This window comes from Saccopteryx bilineata, chromosome 6 (genome assembly GCF_036850765.1).
Source record: "Saccopteryx bilineata isolate mSacBil1 chromosome 6, mSacBil1_pri_phased_curated, whole genome shotgun sequence".
Lineage (NCBI taxonomy): Eukaryota > Metazoa > Chordata > Mammalia > Chiroptera > Emballonuridae > Saccopteryx > Saccopteryx bilineata.
The window spans coordinates 118236604-118258783 of record NC_089495.1 but is presented as its reverse complement, the minus strand read 5'-3'; the positions used below and the strand labels follow the sequence as shown (position 1 = coordinate 118258783).

Below are 22180 nucleotides of genomic sequence, written 5' to 3'. Positions count from 1 at the left end.
TCTCGCTCCCTCCCCATGTGCTGCTCTCCCAGGGTGCTGGGGCGGCCCGGAAGCTTTCGGCCCACACAAAGGCCTCTGACTCTGCCTCTCTGTGGAGTAACATGGGCTCACCCTCCTGGGGCTTTGGAAGGAATCTCTCGCCCAATATCTGCGTGCGCCGACCAGGAGATCAGGTAAAATGGCTGCCCCGCTAGTCTTTCTTTGTCTGGGTTTGGCGCGAGTGTTAGCTGTATTGCCCGGGTTGTCACAGGAACAGTTTTTCCTCGGCTTGGATCTCTGTGCCACAGCCTGGTTTGGCCGTTTGTGCCGCGACCTGGATCTATTCACCCCCTTTGCCTGCCTTAGTTTCTATATTCTCAGTTTCCAGTGAAAACCGCCCTGTTTAGGTTAGTGAGGAAGGCGGAGCATTTCTTACTCCCTATTTCCTTCGGGGTTTGGTTATATATTTAGCCAATGTTTCCCTCGATCATACCTTTGGGTGTATTGCGAAACATCTGGAGGCTCCAAGGATAGGTTTTTCTGTTTCTGGTTGAAGATCTTGTTGAGGTTTGGGGGAGATTTATCGGTATCGCTTCCTACCCCACCATTACTCTGATGTCATCTCTTCTGGAGTCTACGGATCACAACTCCAGCCCGATTCTCCTCATCCTCCAAAGAGGAACTCTTTTTTTCCACATCTTTATGTTAGCTATGGTGCTGGATTGTTTATACTTGTCCCATCCCCCATGTCCCAGGAAAAGACTTGAGGCAATTTCTGCTTATCCTTTGTTTTGTGAAGTTAAGATGTTATGTATGGTGGGGTTTTCGGCACTTGGTAGAATTCTTTGGATACCTTGGAAATGTGACTTTGTTTTTCTTTCTGTTTTTTTTTTATTTATTACTTTTTTATTTTATTTTTTTTACAGAGACAGAGAGAGAGACAGAGAGAGGGATAGATAGGGACAGACAGATAGGAACAGAGAGAGATGAGAAGCATCAATCATTAGTATTTTGTTGCGACACTTTTGTTGTTCATTGATTGCTTTCTCATATGTGCCTTGACCGCGGGCCTTCAGCAGACCGAGTAACCCCTTGCTCAAGCCATTGACCTTGGGTCCAAGCTGGTGAGCTTTGCTCAAACCAGATGAGCCTGCACTCAAGCTGGTGACCTCGGGATCTCAAACCTGGGTCATCCGCATCCCAGTTCGACACTCTATCCACTGCGCCACCACCTAGTCAGGCAATATGACTTAGTTTTAATGATCTCTTTGATTTGCTAATGGCCTCACTTTGCCCTATAAATAAAGCAGGTAAGGGTGGAGGCTCGCCTTTTGCAAGCTATCTTCTGCATTGCAAAGTCTTCTGAGCCCATCCTTTTTCTCATTAGCCTATTTTCTTAATTCCGTGCCATTCCCACTCAGGACCTGGACTTCTAGCCGTGCTGGTTCGTAGCAAGTAGAGCCCGAACAGGGACCACTAAGGAAAGGAAAACTAAACTAAAGTCAGGTGACGAACTCCCCAAGTGCTCACAGTAAGTAAAATTTTTGAGTAGAGTTTTGGGGGAAAGTAGTGTTGGGAGTAATAAATTATGGGACAATTAGAGTCAAGAGTGAGGGACCTTTTTCTTTTTGTACAAATGTTTTTATTTGCCTGACCAGGCGGTGGCGCAGTGGATAGAGCATCGGACTGGGATGTGGAAGGACCCAGGTTAGAGACCCTGAGGTCACCAGCTTGAGCGCGGGCTCATCTGGTTTGAGTAAAGCTCACCAGCTTGGACCCAAGGTCACTGGCTCAAGCAAGGGGTTACTCGGTCTGCTGAAGGCCCACAGTTAAGGCACATATGAGAAAGCAATCAATGAACAGCTAGGATGTCGCAACGAAAAACTGATGATTGATGCTTCTCATCTCTCTCCATTCCTGTCTGTCTGTCCCTATCTATCCCTCTCTCTGACTCTCTCTCTGTCCCTGTAAAAAAATAAAATAAATAAATAATGTTTTTATTTGAGGAGAAGCTGTTGTTTGATCAGAGTGAGGTATAAAGAAAGGGGTGTAAATTTGAGAAGACCTTGGAATCTGAGGATGACTCGGGAGATAATGAGGGTTTCACGGCTATGGCTCCTTAACCTGTGCACCTCCGCCACCCTCTGCTCTTTCTTACACTTATTGAGTTGCTTCCAGGGTCTTTGTCTCAGACCTTTGGAGATTCCCACTCCAACAAGCGTTAGATTAGGCTCAAGATATAGGGGATTACATCAGAATATACATTGATATTGGGCCTTCATACATGCAAGGCCTGGCTTTTGCCACAGCACTTCAGGGAAGGCCTCTAGGACAGTACTTTGATAAACGGCAGAACAAATGAAAGAAGGGAGGCCAGGGAAGTACTTCTGCACATGGATCTTGTTTCTAACATGGGGGGTTAGGACATTTTGCTAGAAATTGCCCTGCTCCCCTCAGATATTAGTCTCGGCCTCCCCTTCAAGGGAAGTCAGCTCCTAAAGCTCCAGACCTCCGCCCATGCTGTAGGAGAGGGAAACATTGGGCGAATGAATATAAATCTAAGTATACTGCCGAAGGGCAGGTGATTTGGGGAAATGGACAGTGGGTCCTTCCCAGGCCCCATCAACTTATTTTGCTGCTCAGCTAAAATTGAGGTAGAGAAATTTCAGCATAATCAACCTGAACTGCTGAACAGCTAGTTGCACAGCTATTGGAATTTGAGAATTAATAGAAACTCAGGTGTTAGGAAAGTTACAGCTTTTCCTGTTTTTCTCTGATTTTCTTTAATGTTTTAGGTACAAACCTCTGAACTATCATTTTGTTTCTTTCTTATTCTTTGCCTGGAAATTAAGGCAGGGAACGCATGTTGGATCTGACTATAGAAAATATCCCAGCAGCTGCCAAGTTGTTTTTTCTTGGGGAAATTTTATTTAGTCTCATCCATTTTTAGTCCCTCTGTCAAAAATGCCCTAAGATCAGCAGGCATCTTTTTAATCTAGTTGTGCTCTGAAGTCCTGGGTTTCTCTCTGGTTTGTCTGATTCTTGTTTCTGTTTAGTCTTTGTTTAATGTTGTCTAAAATGTGTCTGTTTTTAAGGCCTTAATGAAGTTCTTGCATGCAAAATTGGAAATGCAGGCTCTAATCCTGAAAAAATAAAATAGTTTCATCCCTACATTTTTTGCTTTAAAATTGGAACTTTAAATTTTAAAGTAAAGTGCACTCATTTGAATTTTTTTTAATATTAATATTGTTTTATTAAATTTAATGCAGTGACATTGATAAATCAGGGTACATATGTTGAGAGAAAATATCTCTAGATTATTTTGACATTTGATTGTGCTGTATACCCCTCCCGCAAAGTTAAATTGTCTTCTGTCACCTTCTATCTGGTTTTCTTTGTGCCCCTCCCCTCCCCTAACCCCTCTCTCCTTCTTCACCCCCTCCCCCCTCCCCCAACCCCCCCCGCCCCTGTTGCCATCACATTCTTGTTCATGTCTCTGAGTCTCATTTTTATGTCCCTTCTATGTATGGATTCATCTCAGTTTTTTTTCTGATTTACTTATTTCACTCCGTATAATGTCATCAAGGTCCATCCATGCTATTGTAAATGATCCGATGTCATCATTTCTTATGGCTGAGTAGTATTCCATAGTATATATGTACCAAAGTTTTTTAATCCACTCGTCCTCTGACGGACAATTGGGCTGTTTCCAGATCTTCGCTATTGTGAACAATGCTGCCACAAACATGCGGGTGCATTTCTCCTTTTTGAGCCGTTCTATGGTGTCCTTGGGGTATATTCCTAAAAGTGGGATAGCTGGGTCAAAAGGCGGTTCGATTTTCAGTTTTTTGAGGAATCTCCATACTGTTTTCCACAGTGGCTGCACCAGTCTGCATTCCCACCAGCAGTGCAGGAGGGTCCCCTTTTCTCCACATCCTCGCCAGCACTTATTCTGTGTTGTTTTGTTGATAAGCGCCATTCTGACTGGTGTAAGGTGATATCTCATTGTGGTTTTAATTTGCATTTCCCTAATGATTAGTGATGTTGAGCATTTTTTCATATGCCTATTGGCCATCTGTATGTCCTCTTTGGAGAAGTGTCTATTCATCTCTTTTGCCCATTTTTGGATTGGGTTGTTTGTCTTCCTGGTGTTGAGTTTTACAAGTTCTTTATAAATTTTGGTTATTAACCCCTTATCAGACGTATTGTCAAATATGTTCTCCCATTGTGTAGTTTGTCTTTTTATTCTGTTCTTGTTGTCTTTAGCTGTGCAAAAGCTTTTTAGTTTGATATAGTTCCATTTGTTTATCCTGTCTTTTATTTCACTTCCCCGTGGAGATAAATCAGCAAATATATTGCTCCGAGAGATGTCGGAGAGCTTACTGCCTATGTTTTCTTCTAAGATGCTTATGGTTTCACGGCCTACATTCAAGTCTTTTATCCATTTTGAGTTTATTTTTGTGAGTGGTGTAAGCTGGTGATCTAGTTTCATTTTTTTGCAGGTAGCTGTCCAATTTTCCCAACACCATTTGTTAAAGAGGCTGTCTTTACTCCATTGTATTTCCTTACCTCCTTTGTCAAATATCAGTTGTCCATAGAACTGTGGGTTTATTTCTGGGTTCTCTGTTCTATTCCATTGATCTATATGCCTGTTCTTATGCCAGTACCAGGCTGTTTTGAGTACAATGGCCTTGTAGTATAACTTGATATCAGGAAGTGTGATACCTCCCACTTTATTCTTCTTTTTTAAGATTGCTGAGGCTATTCGTGTCCTTTTTTGGTTCCATATAAATTTTTGGAATATGTGTTCTATATCTTTGAAGTATGTCATTGGTATTTTAATTGGTATTGCATTGAATTTATAAATTGCTTTGGGTAATATAGACATTTTAATGATGTTTATTCTTCCTAACCATGAGCACGGTATATGCTTCCACTTGTTAGTATCTTCCTTGATTTCTTTGATCAATGTTTTGTAATTTTCCGAGTACAAGTCTTTAGTCTCCTTGGTTAAGTTTACTCCTAGGTACTTTATTTTTTTGGTTGTAATTGTGAAGGGGATTGTTTCCTTAATTTCTCTTTCTGACTGTTCATTGTTGGTGTATAAAAATGCTTCTGATTTCTGAGTATTGATTTTATATCCTGCCACTTTGCTGAATTTATTTATCAGGTCCAGTAGTTTTTTGACTGAGACTTTAGGGTTTTCTATATACAATATCATATCATCTGCAAATAATGATAGTTTTACTTCTTCTTTTCCAACTTGAATGCCTTTTATTTCGTCTTCTTGTCTGATTGCTGTGGCTAGGACTTCCAGGACTATGTTAAATAAGAGTGGTGAAAGGGGGCACCCCTGCCTTGCTCCTGATCTTAAGGGGATTGCTTTTAATTTTTGCCCATTGAGTATGATGTTGGCTGTGGGTTTCTCATAGATGGCTTTTATCATGTTGAGGTATGTTCCCTGTATTCCCACTTTGCTGAGAGTTTTGATCATGAATGGGTGCTGGATTTTATCAAATGCTTTTTCTGCATCTATTGAAATTATCATATGGTTTTTCTCCTTCTTTTTGTTTATGTGATGAATCACATTGATTAATTTACGAATATTGTACCAGCCTTGCCTCCCCAGAATAAATCCCACTTGATCATGGTGTATGATTTTTTCCATATATTGTTGGATCTGGTTTGCTAATATTTTGTTGAGGATTTTAGCATCTATATTCATCAGAGATATTGGCCTATAATTTTCTTTCTTTGTGTTGTCTTTGCCTGGTTTTGGAATCAGAATTATGCTCGCCTCATAAAAGGAGTTTGGAAGTCTTCCTTCCTCTTGAATTTTTTGAAATAGTTTGAGAAGGATAGGAGTTAGTTCTTCTTTGAATATTTGGTAGAATTCCGTTGTGAAGCCATCGGGCCCCGGACTTTTCTTTGTTGGGAGTTTTTTGATAACTGTTTCGATCTCCTTTGGTGTAATTGGTCTGTTTAAGTTTTCTGATTCTTCCAGATTGATTTTTGGAAGATTGTACATTTCAAGGAATTTGTCCATTTCATCTAGGTTGTCTAGTTTTTTGGCATACAGTTCTTCATAATATTTTCTTACAATATTTTGTATTTCTGTTGTGTCAGTTGTTATTTCTCCTCTCTCATTTCTAATTTTATTTATTTGAGTCCTCTCTCTCTTTTTCTTGGTGAGTCTACTTAAAGGTGCATCAATCTTGTTTACCTTTTCAAAGAACCAGCTCCTAGTTTCATTGATCTTCTGTATTGTTTCTTTAACCTCTATGTCATTTATTTCTGCTCTGATCTTTATTATTTCTTTCCTTCTACTACATTTGGGCTTTACTTGCTGTTCTTTTTCTAATTCTTTTAGATGCAGGGTTAAGTTGTTTATTTGAGCTTTTTCTAGCTTCTGAAAGTGTGCCTGTAGTGCTATGAACTTCCCTCTCAGCACTGCTTTCGCTGTGTCCCATAAATTTTGAGTTGTTGTATGCTCATTGTCATTTGTTTCTAGGAATTTCTTTATTTCTTCTTTGATCTCATTCTTAATCCATTCATTATTTAACACCCTGCTATTTAGTTTCCATGTGTTTGAGAATTTTTGAGCTTTTCTGCTGTGATTCATTTCTAGTTTCATGCCGTTGTGATCGGAGAAAGTGCTTGATATGATTTCAGTCTTCTTAAATTTGTTGAGAGCACTTTTGTGCCCTAACATGTGGTCTATCCTAGAGAATGTACCATGAGCACTTGAAAAGAATGTATATTCTGCTGCTTTAGGGTGAAAGGTTCTGAAGATATCTATTAAATCGAGTTGATCTAGTGTTTCCAATAAGTCTGCTGTTTCTTTGTTAATTTTCTTTCTTGAGGATCTATCTAGTGATGTTAGTGGGGTATTGAAATCCCCTACTATTATAGTATTGCTGTTGATCTCGCCCTTTAAATCCATCAAAGTCTGTTTTATATATTTGGGTGCTCCTATATTAGGTGCATAGATATTTATAATAGTTATATCTTCCTGTTGGATTACTCCCTTTATCATTATGTAGTGGCCTTCTTTATCTCTTACTATATCCTTTGTTTTAAAGTCCAATTTGTCTGATATAAGTATTGCTACCCCAGCTTTTTTTTCATTTCCGTTTGCATGAAACATTTTTTTCCATCCTTTTACCTTCAATCTGTGTGTGTCTTTTGTTCTAAGGTGTGTCTCTTGTAGACAACATATGTATGGGTCCTGTTTTCTTATCCACGCAGCTACCCTATGTCTTTTGATTGGATCATTTAATCCATTTACATTTAAGGTTATTATTGATATGTAGTGTGTTTATTGCCATTTTCTTCTTTAAAGGTGTATTCCTTTTTTTTTTTTTTCTGTATTCTTTTCCCACTTTATCTGTTTACACCAGGCCCCTTAATATTTCCTGCAGCATTGGTTTGGTTGTAATGAATTCCTTGAGTTGTTTTTTGTCTGGGAAGCTTTTTATTTCTCCTTCAATTTTAAACGATAGCCTTGCTGGATAAAGTAGTCTTGGTTGTAGGTTCTTGTTCTGCATTACTTTGAATATTTCTTGCCATTCCCTTCTGGCCTCAAGTGTTTCTGTTGAGAAGTCAGATGTCATCCTTATGGGGGCTCCTTTGTAGGTGATAACTTTTTTTTCTCTTGCAGCTTTTAATATTTTCTCTTTATCGCTTAGCTTTGGTATTTTAATTATGATGTGTCTTGGTGTAGGTTTCTTTGGGTTTCTCTTTAATGGAGTCCTCTGTGCTTCTTGGATTTGTGAGAGTTTCTCTTGCATTAATTTAGGGAAGTTTTCAGCTATGATATGATTGAACAAAGTCTCTATCCCTTGTTCTTTTTCTTCTTCTTCAGGAACCCCTATGATGCGGATGTTATTTCTCTTCATGTTGTCACAGAGCTCTCTAAGAGTTTCCTCTGACTTTTTGAGTCTTTTTTCTCTTTTCTTCTCTGCTTTCATGCCTTCATTCCAGTTGTCTTCTAACTCGCTGATTCGATCCTCTGCTCTATCTATCCTGTTTTTAATTCCTTCCATTGTGGTCTTTATTTCTGATATTGTATTTGTCGTCTCCAACTGATTCTTTTTTATACTTGCTATTTCTTTATTTAGGTTTTCAAACTCCCCCTCCATTGTTGTTCTAAGATCCCTAAGCATCCTTACAATCATTATTTTGAACTCCGCATCTGGAAGTTTGATTATTTCCATATCACTCAGTTCATCTCTCGAAAGTGTCTCTTGTGCTTTCATTTGGATTTCACTCCTTTGTCTTCTCATCTTTTTTATTTATTTATTTATTTTTATTTGTAGAGTTGGTTGAGTCTAGGCTTGGTGTTGTCTGCCTCCAGTTTTCAGTTGTGTTTTTTTAGGTCTTCGTGGGTTGGTATCAGCTATTATTTGTAATCCACTTTCGGATTTGGGCAGCTTTGAAGTCTTGATTTGTTTGTTTTATTAACAGGTGATAGTCTTGTTAACTGATCTCAGCAGGGGGCTTCCTTGAAACTGTATCCAGGAATGCTGTGACGCTGAAGGTCTCTTCCTCCAACTAATCTCACTGGGGGCAGGGTTTTTTCTCTCAGCTTCAGTAGGGGGAGGTGTATCTCAGATCTCCATGGAGACCTGAGTTACTGCCCCTCCTCCCCACTTCTTGTTTTCAGCTGTGTCTTGTTGTGCTGATTGGAGCTGGATAGATGTCCAGAGATCTCTGATCCGGAAGCACTTCAGCTCTGTTTTGTGAAAGGTTCAGTCCCTCCCCCAGCTATGGCCGCCTCCAGCACGAATGAGTCAGCTTTTTTATTTTGTTTCTTGCATACCTTAGCCCCTCACAGTCTGTCCCTCTCCCTGTCTTTTCCACTTGAGAGATAAGCTGGTCTTTTCAACCCACCTTGCTCCCTGGTCGCCAGGTAAGTGGCTGTGAGCAGTAGTTTCTGCTCTTTTTCCTCTGTGAAATCCTCTCTGGGCTCTCAGCCTCACCCCCCTCCTTCCCTTCCTGTAAGCAGAGGAGATTCAGGCACTCCTTACCAGGATTATTGTGGCTTCCTCTTTGCTCCTTGGTTTTTGAGAGCTGTTTTTGCAGTTCAGTGTTGGTTTTTCATGCTGATTTTTTCTAAATTGATTTGTATTCCAGTTTGGTGTTGAGAGCTGGGCGTCTGTGCATCCGCCTACTCCGCTGCCATCTTCTCGAGTCTTCATTTGAATTTAAATAGAATGGAATGTGGATCCTATAGACTTGCTAATTTGGTTGAGCTGATGCATCTGTTATTGCTAAGCAACATTAGTTGTTGGTTATTTTTCTCTTGACTCGCTCATGAGGTAGTCACTGAGCTGGGAGGCTTGGGGCAAGGTAAGTTTCCCTAACAAAGGTCTAAGTTTTTTTTTACAATGGGAAGATAACAAAGGTCATACTGGATTTTTTCAGCCTTATGTGCTCTCTAGATTGCCTGTTAATCAATGGAATAGAAATGTTTTGGAAGGTATGGTAGTGTTACTTAGAAAAGCATTTACTATATTTTGTTAGACTTTTGGAATTAACCTGAGGACAGGTATTTCCTTACAATCCTCAGGGTCAAGGCATTATAAAGTGTGCCCAGTTAATGCTTAAAGGTCAATAATAAAAAATAAAAAAGGGGAAACCATGCCCTCAAACTCCTGCAAATCTGTATCATGCTTTTTACTTTAAAATTTTTTTGAATGCTGATGTTCAGGGCCATTCACTGGCCCACAGACTCTGGAATCCAACAAGGAAAGCCTTCCCTGAAGTGCGATGGAGGGACCTGCTCACAGGAATCTGGCAAGAGCCAGACCCTGTTCTCTTGTGGGGCCGAGGATATGTGTGTGTGTTTCCTAGGTCTACTGAGGCTTCTCAGTGGGTTCCTGACGTTTGGTGAAACACCGTGAGCCAGGATGAGAGACTCACTTCACAAGACTCATTTCACAGTTGTATAAGGCATTTTTACTATGCTGTCATCCCTTTCTGTCAAACGTGTTCCATCTATCAAATCCTCTTAGCACAGCCTGACCAGGCGGTGGCGCAGTGGATGGAGCGTTGGACTGGGATGCCGAGGACCCAGGTTCGAGATCCCGAGGTCGCCATCTGGCTTGAGTGCGGGCTCATCTGGCTTGAGCAAAATAAAAAATGCTCACCAGCTTAGACCCAAGGTCACTGGCTCAAGCAAGGGGTTACTCGGTCTGCTGAAGGCCTGCGGTCAAGGCACATATGAGAAAGCAATCAATGAACAACTAAGGTGTCGCAATGAAAAACTGATGATTGATGCTTCTCATCTCTCTCCGTTCCTGTCTGTCCCTATCTATCCCTCTCTCTGACTCTCTCTCTGTTCCTGTAAAGAAAAAAAGAAAAAAAGAAACTTACTTTAAAAAAAAATCCTCTTAGCACACTCCACACCTCTTTCTCCTGCAAATTCCTAACCTCCTTCATTTGATCCAGCTGATAACACTGTCCTTCTGTCTGTTCCAGTCAGCACCAGATATATGGAAAAAGTTTATATAGGCAGAGGAGGACCCTCAAATCCCTCAATGAGATCTCATGAGCATGGCTTTTAAGGTCTATAATGACCGAGAGGAACACAAAAAGGCAGACAGAGCCCAAAGAGATCAGGCAAAATACCAACTCTTGGCATATGCCCTTAAAGGCTCCCATGCCCATAGGACTCCATCAGGGCCCAGCTTCAAGAGTGGAAAGGAAGGTCATTGGGCTAAAGCCTGCCTGACTTCTCAGCCCCCACCAGGGCCTTGCCCTCGCTGTGGGAAAAAGGGACACTGGAAGGTAGGCTGCCCCTTCACTCCTCCAAGAGAGGGTTCAATCTCTCCAAATTCAGAGCCCCCCCCTCTCCTTTTTGCCCACTTCTGTTACAAATTTACCTCTACCACCCAGCATAGTGTATCCCAAGGTTCTTTTCACCACCTCACAGCTGTTAAACTCCAGGGAAAGGCCCCCTGGTTTCATCTCTCCAGGTTAAAGAGAACAGAAGTTCTGTCTCCATACATACTGCAGATGGCCCTTCCAGTCTACCTGAATCATTGTCAGTATTGACATTAAGCTTGAGACAAAAGCTTAATGTGCTAGAAGCAGTGGTGGTCATTGGGACTTAGATGCTGAGCTGCAGAGATGGAAATGTGACAACAGTTCCAGTGCCATGCGGACTTTTCCTGAATGTGTGTGACTCCTGCTCCGTGGGACGGTTCTCAGACTGAAGTGGGGTTGGGTTGCATGTCAGGATAATGTGGCGCAGTGATGGTGTCAACATGGACTTGGTGAAATTATATTAACATATTAAGGACATTCAAAACTGCAAAGACTCTATTATAGATCCTGCTGTATTAGCTAAGAATTTGCTTGATAATCTAAAAGGCTTTAATCCCTTCATTGTATTAAGACACTTGTTTTGGTATCTGTTAGCTTTGGCTATATTAATCTTCTGTTCATTTTATATTTTTCCAGTCTGCCTCCAAATCGGAACATGGGAAATCAGATGAGTATAAATCACAGCACACGAATTGAAGTTAAAAAATAGAAAAGGGGGATGGATATGTTGGGGACTGAAAGCCAATAGGATCTTTGCAGTTTAGATGTTTGGGGGGCTGAGGTGTGGGGAACTGGCCGTAAGCTGACAATCTTCCCAGCCGCCCACCTCACTTGTTCTGTGAAGTTGCTAAAGGCTGTTTTTTTCCACACCATGTTAGCTATGGTGCTGGGTTGTTTATACTCGTCCTCTCCCCCATGTCCCAGGAAAGACTTGAGGCAATTTCTTTTTATCCTTTGTTTTGTGAACTTAAGATATTATGTACGATAGGGGTTTTCTGCACTGGTAGAATTCTTTGGATGCCTTGGAAATGTGACTTTGTTTTAATGATCTCTTTGATTTGCTAATGGCCTCACTATGCCTTATAAATAAAGCAGGTAGGGGAGGTGGAGGTTTGCCTTTTGCAAGCTATCTTCTGTGATACAAAAAGTCCTCCCAAGCCCATCCTTTTCCTCTTTAAGCCTATTTTCTTAATTCCATGCCGTTCCCACTCAGGACCTAGAATTACTAGCCGTGCTGGTTCATGACAGGAAGGGCCATTGTTTTGCTAATGTTTGCTAGAGAAGAGGTTTTAGTGCCAGAAAGTTTTGAAAAGGAGAAGGAGAAAGAAGCAGTGTTTTTCAGGAAGAGCAGAGAGACTGCAGAGTGCTGAAGAAGCAGCCATGTTGGCAGGGAAAGAGAAGGTGTGCAGATGGGGAACCAGAGCTGAGGGGCTTTGCGAGCTTCACTGAGACTGGTGAGACCTTTGATTCTAGGAGAAACCAGAGAAGATTCTCCTGGTTGTGGAAGTGGAGAATGTGTCAGCGGCTTTGGGAGCTCTGAATGAGTGAAAGGGAAGTGTTTTCCCTGCCTGTTTGCTCATTGGCCAGTGCGAGACTTTAATAAAGGAATGGCCCACCATTTTTTGACTCCACCATTTCTTGACTGTGTTCAAATCCAATGTGAACTTGCATGTGAATGGCCACGATGGCTGCGACTACTAGCCATACATGTGCCTTGACGAGGGGGCTACAGCAGAGCGAGTGACTACTTGCTCAAGCCAGTGACCTTGGGCTTCAAGCCAGTGACCTTGCGCTCAAGCTAGTGAGCCTGTGCTCAAGCCAGCAACCTCGGGGTTTCAAACCTGGGTCCTCTGGGTCCCAGTCCGATGCTCTATCCACTGACTGTGCCACCAGCTGGTCAGGCTCTCCTTTTTTTTAAGGGGCCCAACATTTTCTTCTGCACCCAAGGCCTCAACGGACCTTAATCCGCCTCTGATTAGCTCATGGTTGTTTAGCCACAAAATCAACCTGTCCAAATAAAACTGGGTTTAAATCAAATTGCCCAGAGGAAGAAAACAACCATCAAGCCCTCAGCCCTCATTCTCCTTTATTGCCATAATTTACCTCTGTGAAATGTGCCAAAGTCCGCATAAAGACTATGGTGATGTAAGTGTTGCTTTACATTTGTTAAATGCCATGAATTTGTGCTGTTCTCCCTGAGATTTGTGGTGGTGATCACAACAGCAGAGATTTATATAGTTCTTTTGCTCAAAGAACTTTATAGAATTGCACTCAAGGGGAAGTTTTGCCTTCAGGAAGTAAGAGAAAAATTATATTTAACAAATATTAAATAAGCAGTTGTTGGGCATGATGAGCTAGATTGATTCCAGAATACTAAAAGGAGTCTGCTTGCTCCAAAGTGTTACCAACAGCCACTTCTAAGCATTAACAAGGTAGCTGGTTTCTAAAATCTGGAAGAAGAGGAGGGTTTTGTCTAAACCACCTGTGCCACAGAAGAGGAGGTGCCTTTGTACACCCAGGACACTTTAAAACAGGCTGCTGGAACCAGAGAAGAGCACCTCTTTTGGATAAGAGGGAAAAGAAGTCAACTGATTTTCAGGCAGAATGACAGATGTGACAGCAGTACTTTTTGTGTATGCATTTATGTCTGTGACTATGTCTAGTTTCTAGAAGAGTTCTCAAACTTTTTGGTCTAATGACACTTTTTCACTTTTAAGAATTATCAAGAACTCCAAAGAACCTTTGCTTGTGTGGCTTATTTCTATCAACTTCTACCATTTTAGGAATGAAAATTGGGTTTTAAAATATTGATTCCAACCCTGGCTGGTTGCTCAGTGGATAGAACATCAGTCTAGTGCAGTGGTTCTCAAAGTGAGCGCCAGGATGCACTGATGTACCCTAGCTGATTTCCAGGTGTGCCCTGTGGAATTCCAGAAAAATATATGCCTGTTGGGGACCAAAAAACCAACAGGGTTTTTGGAGTTTAGATTTTTGGGGGACAGAGGTGTGAGGAATTGACTCTAAGCTGACAGTCTGCCCAACCCCTTGCCTCATTTGCCTGATTAGATTGCAAAAGGCTTTTAAGCTGTGGGTGCTGGATTGTTTACACTACCTCCCATGTTCCCTGGAAAGGCTGGAGGTAAGTTTCTTCTATCCTTTGGTGTAAAGTTAAGATTTGCTAATGGCCTCACTATTCCCTATAAATAAAGCAAAATGTGGTTTTGGGGTGCGTTTTGTTCTTCCAGCAGCAATTACAGGGCCCTCCTGACCCCATATTTTCTTAATTCCATGTATTTTCTTAATTCTGCACTGTTCCCACTCGGGACTTGGAATTACTAGCTGCGCTGGTTCGCGACATGTGCCCAGATATAAAAATAAATATAGTTACTCTATTATACCATTTCATTATGGAAATACTGCTCTTTTTGTTAACACATCATTATTATATTTATTATTAACACATCATTATATTATTTTTAGATAAATACACTCAAATAAAATGGTTAGATTTCTCAAAAAGAAGCGTGATGTTGAAGAATCCGATTCTGGAAGTGAGCAAAAGTTAAGTGCAAGTAAGAAAGTGAAATCGCGGCCTTCTCGCAAATATAATGAGACTTATTTAAGCTTTGGTTTCACTTGGACCGGAAGTGAAGATCATCCTTTACCTCTATGTTTAGTATGTGGATGTAAAGTGGCAAATGAATCAGTGCTTCCTAGTGAATTGAGTAAACATTTTTAAACTATACTCTCTAATTTACAAGATAAATCTGTTAAGGTTTTTCAAGAGATTGTCTGAACAGCAAACAAAAGTGGCAGATTCTCTTAAAAGTATAATGACTATTTCTGATAAAGCTCAAATTGCTTCTTATCAAGTCTCAGAACTGACAGCAAAAAATATGAAAGCTCATACTGTAGATGAGTCACTTATTTTGCCTGCATGCAATGCTAGGAAATGAAGCAGTAATGAAAATAAGCAAGATTCCTCGGTCCAACAATACAGTTCACAGGCATATTATAGAAATGTCTTCTGATATTGAGAAAAATGTATGTATTCAAATTTTGCATTGCAAGTTGATGAGTCAACAGACATTACCAACACGGCGCAACTCTTAGCATTCGTCCGTTTTATTAATGAAGATCAAATACTAAGTCAGTTTCTTTTTTGCAAAGAATTAGGTGTGTCTACAAAAGGTGAAGACGTTTTTAACATTCTGAGTAACTATCTTGATAAATGGAAGTCGTGTGTAGGCATTTGTACAGATGGCGCCCCTTCCATGGTAGGCTGTGTTAAGGGTCTTATATCTTTTGTAAAAAAACAAAATGAGAATGTTATCATAAATCACTGCTTTCTTCATAGGGAGGCGTTGATGGCAAAAACATTGGGAGGAAAATTAAGAGAAGTTTTAGATCAAGTTGTTCAGATGGTAAACTTTATTAAAACAAGACCTGTCAAATCATGTTTATTCAAAAACCTTTGTATCAATATGGATTCACAACACAGACAGCTGCTTTTACACACTGAGATGAGGTGGCTGTCAAGGGAAAAAGTACTTACCCGTGTACATGAGCTAGGACAAGAACTTCTTGCGTTTTTTGAAGAGATGAAACAGCTACATTTTGTAACCTCCGGTGCTAATTTTGGATTGCCAGGTTACAGTATTTGGCCAATGTATTTCAGAAGCTCAATATTTTGAATACTAGCATGCAACAGAAAGAAGAAAATATTCTCACATCCACTGACAAAATGAAAGCATTTCAGAGAAAACTACAGATTTGGAAAAGAAAAGCTGTTGAAGATAATTTGGAAATGTTTGCATTGGTAAAAAGCACTTGCATAAATGAAACACTTCCAATAATAGTTGAACATTTAATAAGTTTAGAAGAAAAATTGGGCTCTTATTTTCCATCACTTGACACTGAACAATACGATTGGATTAGAAACCCATTCATGGAAGCTTCAAGTGATTTTGGTTTAACATTAACAGAAGAAGAAAAACTGGCAGCTATATCCACTGATCGTGAATTGATGATTAAACATAAGGAATTGTCTCTTGAAGCCTTTTGGATTTCTATAAAAGAAGAATATGTGGCAATATCTAAAAAAGCTTTGAACATTTTACTACAATTTTCAACATCCTATTTATGTGAATTAGGATTTTCTACCCTCGACACAATTAAGAGTAAAAAGAGAGGAATTCTTCAATGTATTGAAGAAGAAATGAGAGTTTGCCTTTCAGATATATGCACAAACATTGAAGAAATCACTAGGACACATCAGGCTCATGTTTCTCATAAACACAAGAATGAAAAAACTTAACACATTCACTCCGGGACCTGCCAAATTTACTAAATCTTACTAAGAATGTATCTATATATATAAAAAGATAATTTTTTTGTCTTTTTAAAAATTTTTTAACCCCTCTTTTTTACAAATTCTAAAAAGCATAACTCAAAATGTAACATAAAAATATCTTTTATAAACTTAATTTTGTCATATTTATTTTGTTTAATTACCATAAAAGCACGCTTGGACTTTATATTTTTTCTTTAATGTTTGACTTAATTATTATAACATATTTCTCAGAAATTTTTATATAGTGCACCTACAATTAATTGTAGAATTTTAAATGCGCTCCAACTTCATAAAGTTTGAGAACCACTGGTCTAGTGTATGGATGTCCCAGGGCACGTTCCAGGGACGTTCAATTTACTGTCAGGGCACGCAGGAGAATCAACCATCTGCTTCTCCCTCCACCCTCTCTCCCTTCTCTCTTTCTTCCCGTCTTGCAACCAGTGGCTCAGTTGGTTTGAGTGTGGCCCCAGGTGCTGAGAATAGTTCTGTTGGAGCACATCAACCTTAGGCACTAAAAATAGCTTGGTACTCAAGCACAGACTTCAGATGCAGTTGCTGGGTCGATCCCGATCTGGGCACATGCAGGAGTCTGCCTCACTATTTCCCTTCCTCTCACCTAAAAAAAAATTGATTTGTCAAAAGATAATGAACATATCATATTGATAGTAACATTAACACTTTTATTTAAAAGAAATCATTTTTTGCCCTGGCCAGTTGGCTCAGTGGTAAAGCATCAGCCTGGCATGTGGATATCCCAGGTTCAATTCCTGGCCAGTACACACAGGAGAAGCACCCATCTGCTTCTACACCCTTCCCCCTCTTCTTTTTCTGTCTATCTCTCTCTCCCCCTCCCACAGCCAAGGTTCCATTGGAGCACAGTTGTCCTGGGCATTGAGGACGGCTCCATGGCCTCCACCTCAGGTGTTGAACAGCTCCACTTGCAATGGAACAACGCCCCAGATGGGCAGAGCATTACCCCCTAGTGGGCTTGCCAGGTGGACCTCAGTCGGGCACATCCAGGAGTCTATCTCTCTGTCTCCCGGTTTCTCACTTCAAGAAAATATGCTAAATAAATAAGATAAACATTTTTCAAAAAACAATGAGAAGAGTATTATTGTTTTCAATCTTTGCAAATATCTTTAATGCCTGGTTTGATGGATGACACCGGATTCTCACGTTCCCCTCTGGTACCATCTGTTCTGATTGGTTGTTTGAGTTGAGGAACGTGAGATATTATGGCTCAGATACGTAGTTGAGAAAGAGAGGACTTCGCAACCCCCCATGAAAGGGACTCTGGGACTCCAGGGGTCCTTGGGTCAGACTTTGAGAATCACTGTCCTATAAAGTAGTTCGGAAGAGCCTATGAGTGATGAAATTATCAGTGACCCTAATTGTTTTATTTTCCATTTATGTAGTCTACATCAAGATGGATTACTTGTGTAAGCTCTAAATGAGACAGGAAGAAGCGTGAATATGTTGAGGAAGGATTTAGGAGGGCCTAGGCAGCGGTTCTCAACCTGTGGGTCGTGACCCACAGATTGAGAACCACTGGCCTAGAGACAGAGGCAGAAAAATTGGTATCTGGGAAACCAAAGAGCCACTGTCATTTCTTAAATAGGAAAGTGACCTGTTAAAAATTGTATTTGGGGGGGATGGACTAGAATTGGAATAGAGAAGATACTTCACAGTTGGTCGCAGTAATATCGGTGAGGAGTGAGATGGGCTCTGCCTCAGAGATTGGTGGAAATGGAGGGAAATTTTCGAAATTTGGAAGAAATTTTGAAGGCAGAAATACCAAGACTTGGATGTAGGGAATGAAGGAGAGGTTAAGATGACTGAGCGGTTTTTGTGTCTAAAGCATTTGAAGACTATTTTCTCTTTTATATTCAACTTACACCTTTACTGACAAGTATCCTGAGTTAGCCAGCTGAAGTCTTGCCTTGCTTTCCAGAGCTGGCCAGTGCATCTCGAGCTCAGGAGAGAGCCAGCACGCTTCCCAGCCTGAGCCGAGCACAGTCCCGACCAGAAGGAAAGGAAGACCTATGACGTCCCTGGAGAGTCCCCTGCTGCTTGCTTCCTCTGAGCCCTGCAGGCAGTGAAGGGCTGTCCGTCCAGCCCCTTGTTTGCACTGGACGCCTGCAGTCTGTCTCTTATGCACCCCAGCACCCCCATTAGCTCCCTCTTCTCCTTTACCAGCCCGGCAGTGAAGAGACTGCTTGGCTGGAAGCAAGGAGATGAGGAGGAGAAGTGGGCGGAAAAGGCGGTGGACTCCTTAGTGAAGAAGCTGAAGAAGAAGAAAGGAGCCATGGACGAGCTGGAGAGGGCACTCAGCTGCCCCGGGCAGCCCAGCAAATGTGTGACGATTCCACGGTCCTTGGACGGGCGGCTGCAGGTGTCCCACCGCAAGGGCTTGCCTCATGTTATTTATTGCCGAGTGTGGCGTTGGCCTGACCTCCAGTCTCATCACGAGCTAAAACCCCTGGAGTGCTGTGAGTTCCCATTTGGCTCCAAGCAGAAAGAGGTGTGCATTAACCCCTACCACTACCGCCGGGTGGAGACGCCAGGTGAGTTTTCTTCATGACATCATGGTTTAATTTTAAACGGAGGTATGTCCCAGTTGATGGAGAATGATGGGGTATAAGCAAGACAAGGACCACCCAATCACCAAAAGAGAGGGAGGGGTGGGGAGGGGAGGGTGAGGTTCAATTTTGAGGAACTAATACAAAATTTTGTAGTCAGAAAAATCTAGAAAGAATTTTCATCTCAGTAGACATGTAAACTGTGAATTTAGAACTGTAGTTTTCCTTAGATATGTTTTGGAGTCATTATCATCTTGTTCCTCCAGTTTTTGGGTCCTTTGAAGGTCTTTTTTTTTTTTTTGTATTTTTTTTCTGAAGCTGGAAACGGGGAGAGACAGTCAGACAGACTCCCGCATGCGCCCACCCGACCAGGATCCACCCGGCACGCCCACCAGGGACAGCGCTCTGCCCACCAGGGGGCGATGCTCTGCCTCTCCAGGGCATCGCTCTGCCGCGACCAGAGCCACTCTAGCGCCTGGGGCAGAGGCCAAGGAGCCATCCCCAGCACCCGGGCCATCTTTGCTCCAATGGAGCCTTGGCTGCGGGAAGGGAAGAGAGAAACAGAGAGGAAGGAGGGGGGGGCGGAGAAGCAAATGGGCGCTTCTCCTATGTGCCTTGGCCGGGAATCGAACCCGGGTCCCCAGCACGCCAGGCCAACGCTCTACCGCTGAGCCAACCGGCCAGGGCCCATTTGAATGTCTTAATAATGGCATTGATATGATTAATAGTAAAAGCCAAGCACCCCCCTTTCTGACCCCTCTCCCTCAACTGAACTGAACTAAACTAAAGAAGGGTTCTTGACTGTCACCTTCCCCAGGCTCAGGTAAGTGGGGGTATCTCATTTCTGGGTCTGAAAACAACCAGTGAAAGAGTTGCTGGAAATCCTAGCACTGAAAACACAATGAGGGTTGGGAGAGGTTGGCAGTTGTTCTTAAATATGGCTTTGAATGTGGGACAGTATTGCCCTGAGCTCTCACACACCTGATGTGTATGTTTGTACATGTTCCACTCCCCACTGCCAGAGACGTCTGGTGCTAGCCTTCACCCCTTCTTGCTGGCTGGAACATTTTGGCTCCATTTCTCTTTGGAGTACATGTTCCTATGGCTCTAGGTTTCTATGAGGGCTTCCTCTCCCTGACTGGCCATCAGCCTCAATCCAGGAGCCCTAAGGGCTAGTACACAAGCTCACAGAACCAGCCGTGTCCAATAGCAGGCGGTTCTGTCCAGGTAGGCAGGATGTGGTGGGAGTGCAGCCTGGCACCTGCTAGAGGGCTCATGACCCTCGCGGCAGTCCCAGGAAGGGCTTGGTGCCCTGCCAAGGAAGTCACCTGCCTGGGTGGGAATGCCTCTCACGGTCACTGTCCTGGGATTGTGTCCCTGTGTGAAACTGATGAGGAAGTCCCATCCTTCTGGCCCATCTGATGCATTTTCCCAGATCAAATAGGTCTTTGCTTTCTTCCTGAAGTGCCTATTTCTCTCTGGGTTCTCTGTGCATGTTCACAGAAACAACATGATTTTTTTTGTTTGTTTCAAAGATTTGAGTGATATCAAGCATTCAAAACACACCCAATGAAAAAAAATGTTCATTAAGAAATTCTATCGCTTCCTGAGTAATACAGTTGTAAAAGGTGTCTTGTAAAAGGTGTCGGTTTTTCCCTTTTGAATACTCAAAAACCGAATTTTAGAGGATTATTTGACATTTTAGTTTTTTATATGATGTAAGATTCTTTTTAGAAATGGTAGCATGAATGTTTTTACCTGTGGCAGGTAGACCTCATATCAGTTTTTAGGTTTGAGTTTCCAAAACAAAAGATGGGTAAAGATTGTATTAATTTTTAAGGTTTTGAAATTTCCTAACTTGATATTTTTAATAGAAAAGGAAGATTTTATATTTGGCTTTCTGGCCATATTTAAAGTTAATATTTTGAGAAAAATGGAGATGCTAATGTTAAACAGGTTTGCTCGTTCCCTGATTATTATAAAGTTTATGTTCCCTTTGAAATCGCTCATACTTTGACCTCCCCTTATAGGAATATTAAAGCTGCAGTTTTGCTTTTCCTTTTACTCACACACAGCCACTTAAAGTAACCTATTTCAATGTGTCTGTCAAATAAGTTTGTAAAATATTTTTATGTTTGCTTGCTTATAGTTTGCATTGGGGGCTGGGCAGTGCCAGGTATATGTGGTCTGTGAAATTGCAAATTACCTTCCTGCTTTGGGAGAGAAGGGCCCTTGTTTTGCTAATATTTGCTGGAGGAGAGCTTTTTGTGCCAGAAAGTGAAAAGAAGGGGAAGAAAGAGAAAAGGCAGAAAGAAGCCATGTTTGCAGAGTAGAGAGGAGGGAAAGCAGAGTGCTGAGGAAGCAGCCATGTTGGCAGGGAAAGAGAAGGTGTGCAGATGGGGAACCAGAGCTGAGGGGCTTTGTGAGCTCCGCTGAGAGTGGCGGGCCTTTGACTCTGGGAGAAACCGGAGAAGATTCTCCTGGTTGTGGAATCAGAGAATGTGTCAGGGCTTTGGGAGCTCTGAATGAGAGAAAGGGAAGTGTTTTCCCTGCCTGTTTGCTCGTCGGCCAGTGCAAGACTTTAATAAAGGAATGGCCCACCATTTTTTGGCTCCACCGTTTCTTTACTGTCTTTCCAAATCCAATGAGAACCTGCATGTGAATGGCGATGACAGTGGCAGCCCCTGGCCCTACAGCCAATGCTGTACTGAAGAACCAGTTTTTATTTTTTTTTAATCTTTGATCCTTCAAAAACTGATATATATATTTTTTAACTTACTAAGTGTAAGGTATTTTACCCCGCCTAGAAGGAAGGAAGGGACCGTAGCCACAAAGTGTGGAGTAATAAAAGGCTTTATCGAGTACCGCGCTTCCCGGACGATGTTCTCAGGTCCTGGGGGGGGGGGGGCGGCAGGGGTCAGAGAAGTCGCACGGAGTAAATTGCATGAGGGATATTTAAAGGGTCTCTAGGGTGGGTGAGCTAATATAACGTGGTGAAATCTCACTGGCTGACGGACAGTCACTGTTTTCCCAAGGACCTCTGGAAACTTTCTTTTGGTGCATTTGGTTGTGGTTGAACCTAGCCAATGTTCCGGGGCCTGAGTTCCCCACATGGCCGTCCTCCATTGCCGGCCACCCTACATTCTGGTCTTTTGTGTTAATTAGGGGCGCTGCTTATTCGTCTGGCTACTTCCTGCTGATTAGGGGGTCGTGGGGAGGGGGAGATCGGAAGGTGGTGGTTTGGAGGGGTGTCAGGAGGAACATCTGTTTGGCCGTGACTGGAGAACCTTCGCGGATGCGTCCTGTAAGGATTAAAGAAAAAGAGGAGTAATCAGGGATCTGCAGGGTCCAGCCTTTTGGTGAGCTGAAGTTGGATGGAGTCCAGTGGTTCCCACTGCCAGTGGTCCTGCATGGGGGCAAGCTTGAGGCAAAACTGCAT

At 42.0% G+C, this 22180-nt stretch overlaps 1 protein-coding gene across 7 annotated transcripts in view; it reads left to right on the top strand.

Moving 5' to 3' along the window:
* Positions 1-22180, top strand: part of SMAD9 (SMAD family member 9) — a 107741-nt gene that overhangs the window by 56402 nt on the left and 29159 nt on the right. For 6 of the 7 annotated variants that reach the window (XM_066236611.1, XM_066236609.1, XM_066236615.1 and 3 more), the window contains one exon: positions 18114-18726. In XM_066236611.1, coding sequence (XP_066092708.1) covers positions 18315-18726 — 412 coding nt within the window. In that variant the 5' untranslated portion in view covers positions 18114-18314. Of the gene's footprint in view, positions 1-1400; positions 1511-18113; positions 18727-22180 lie in introns of all 7 variants that reach the window. The other variant, XM_066236613.1, reaches the window with a different exon arrangement.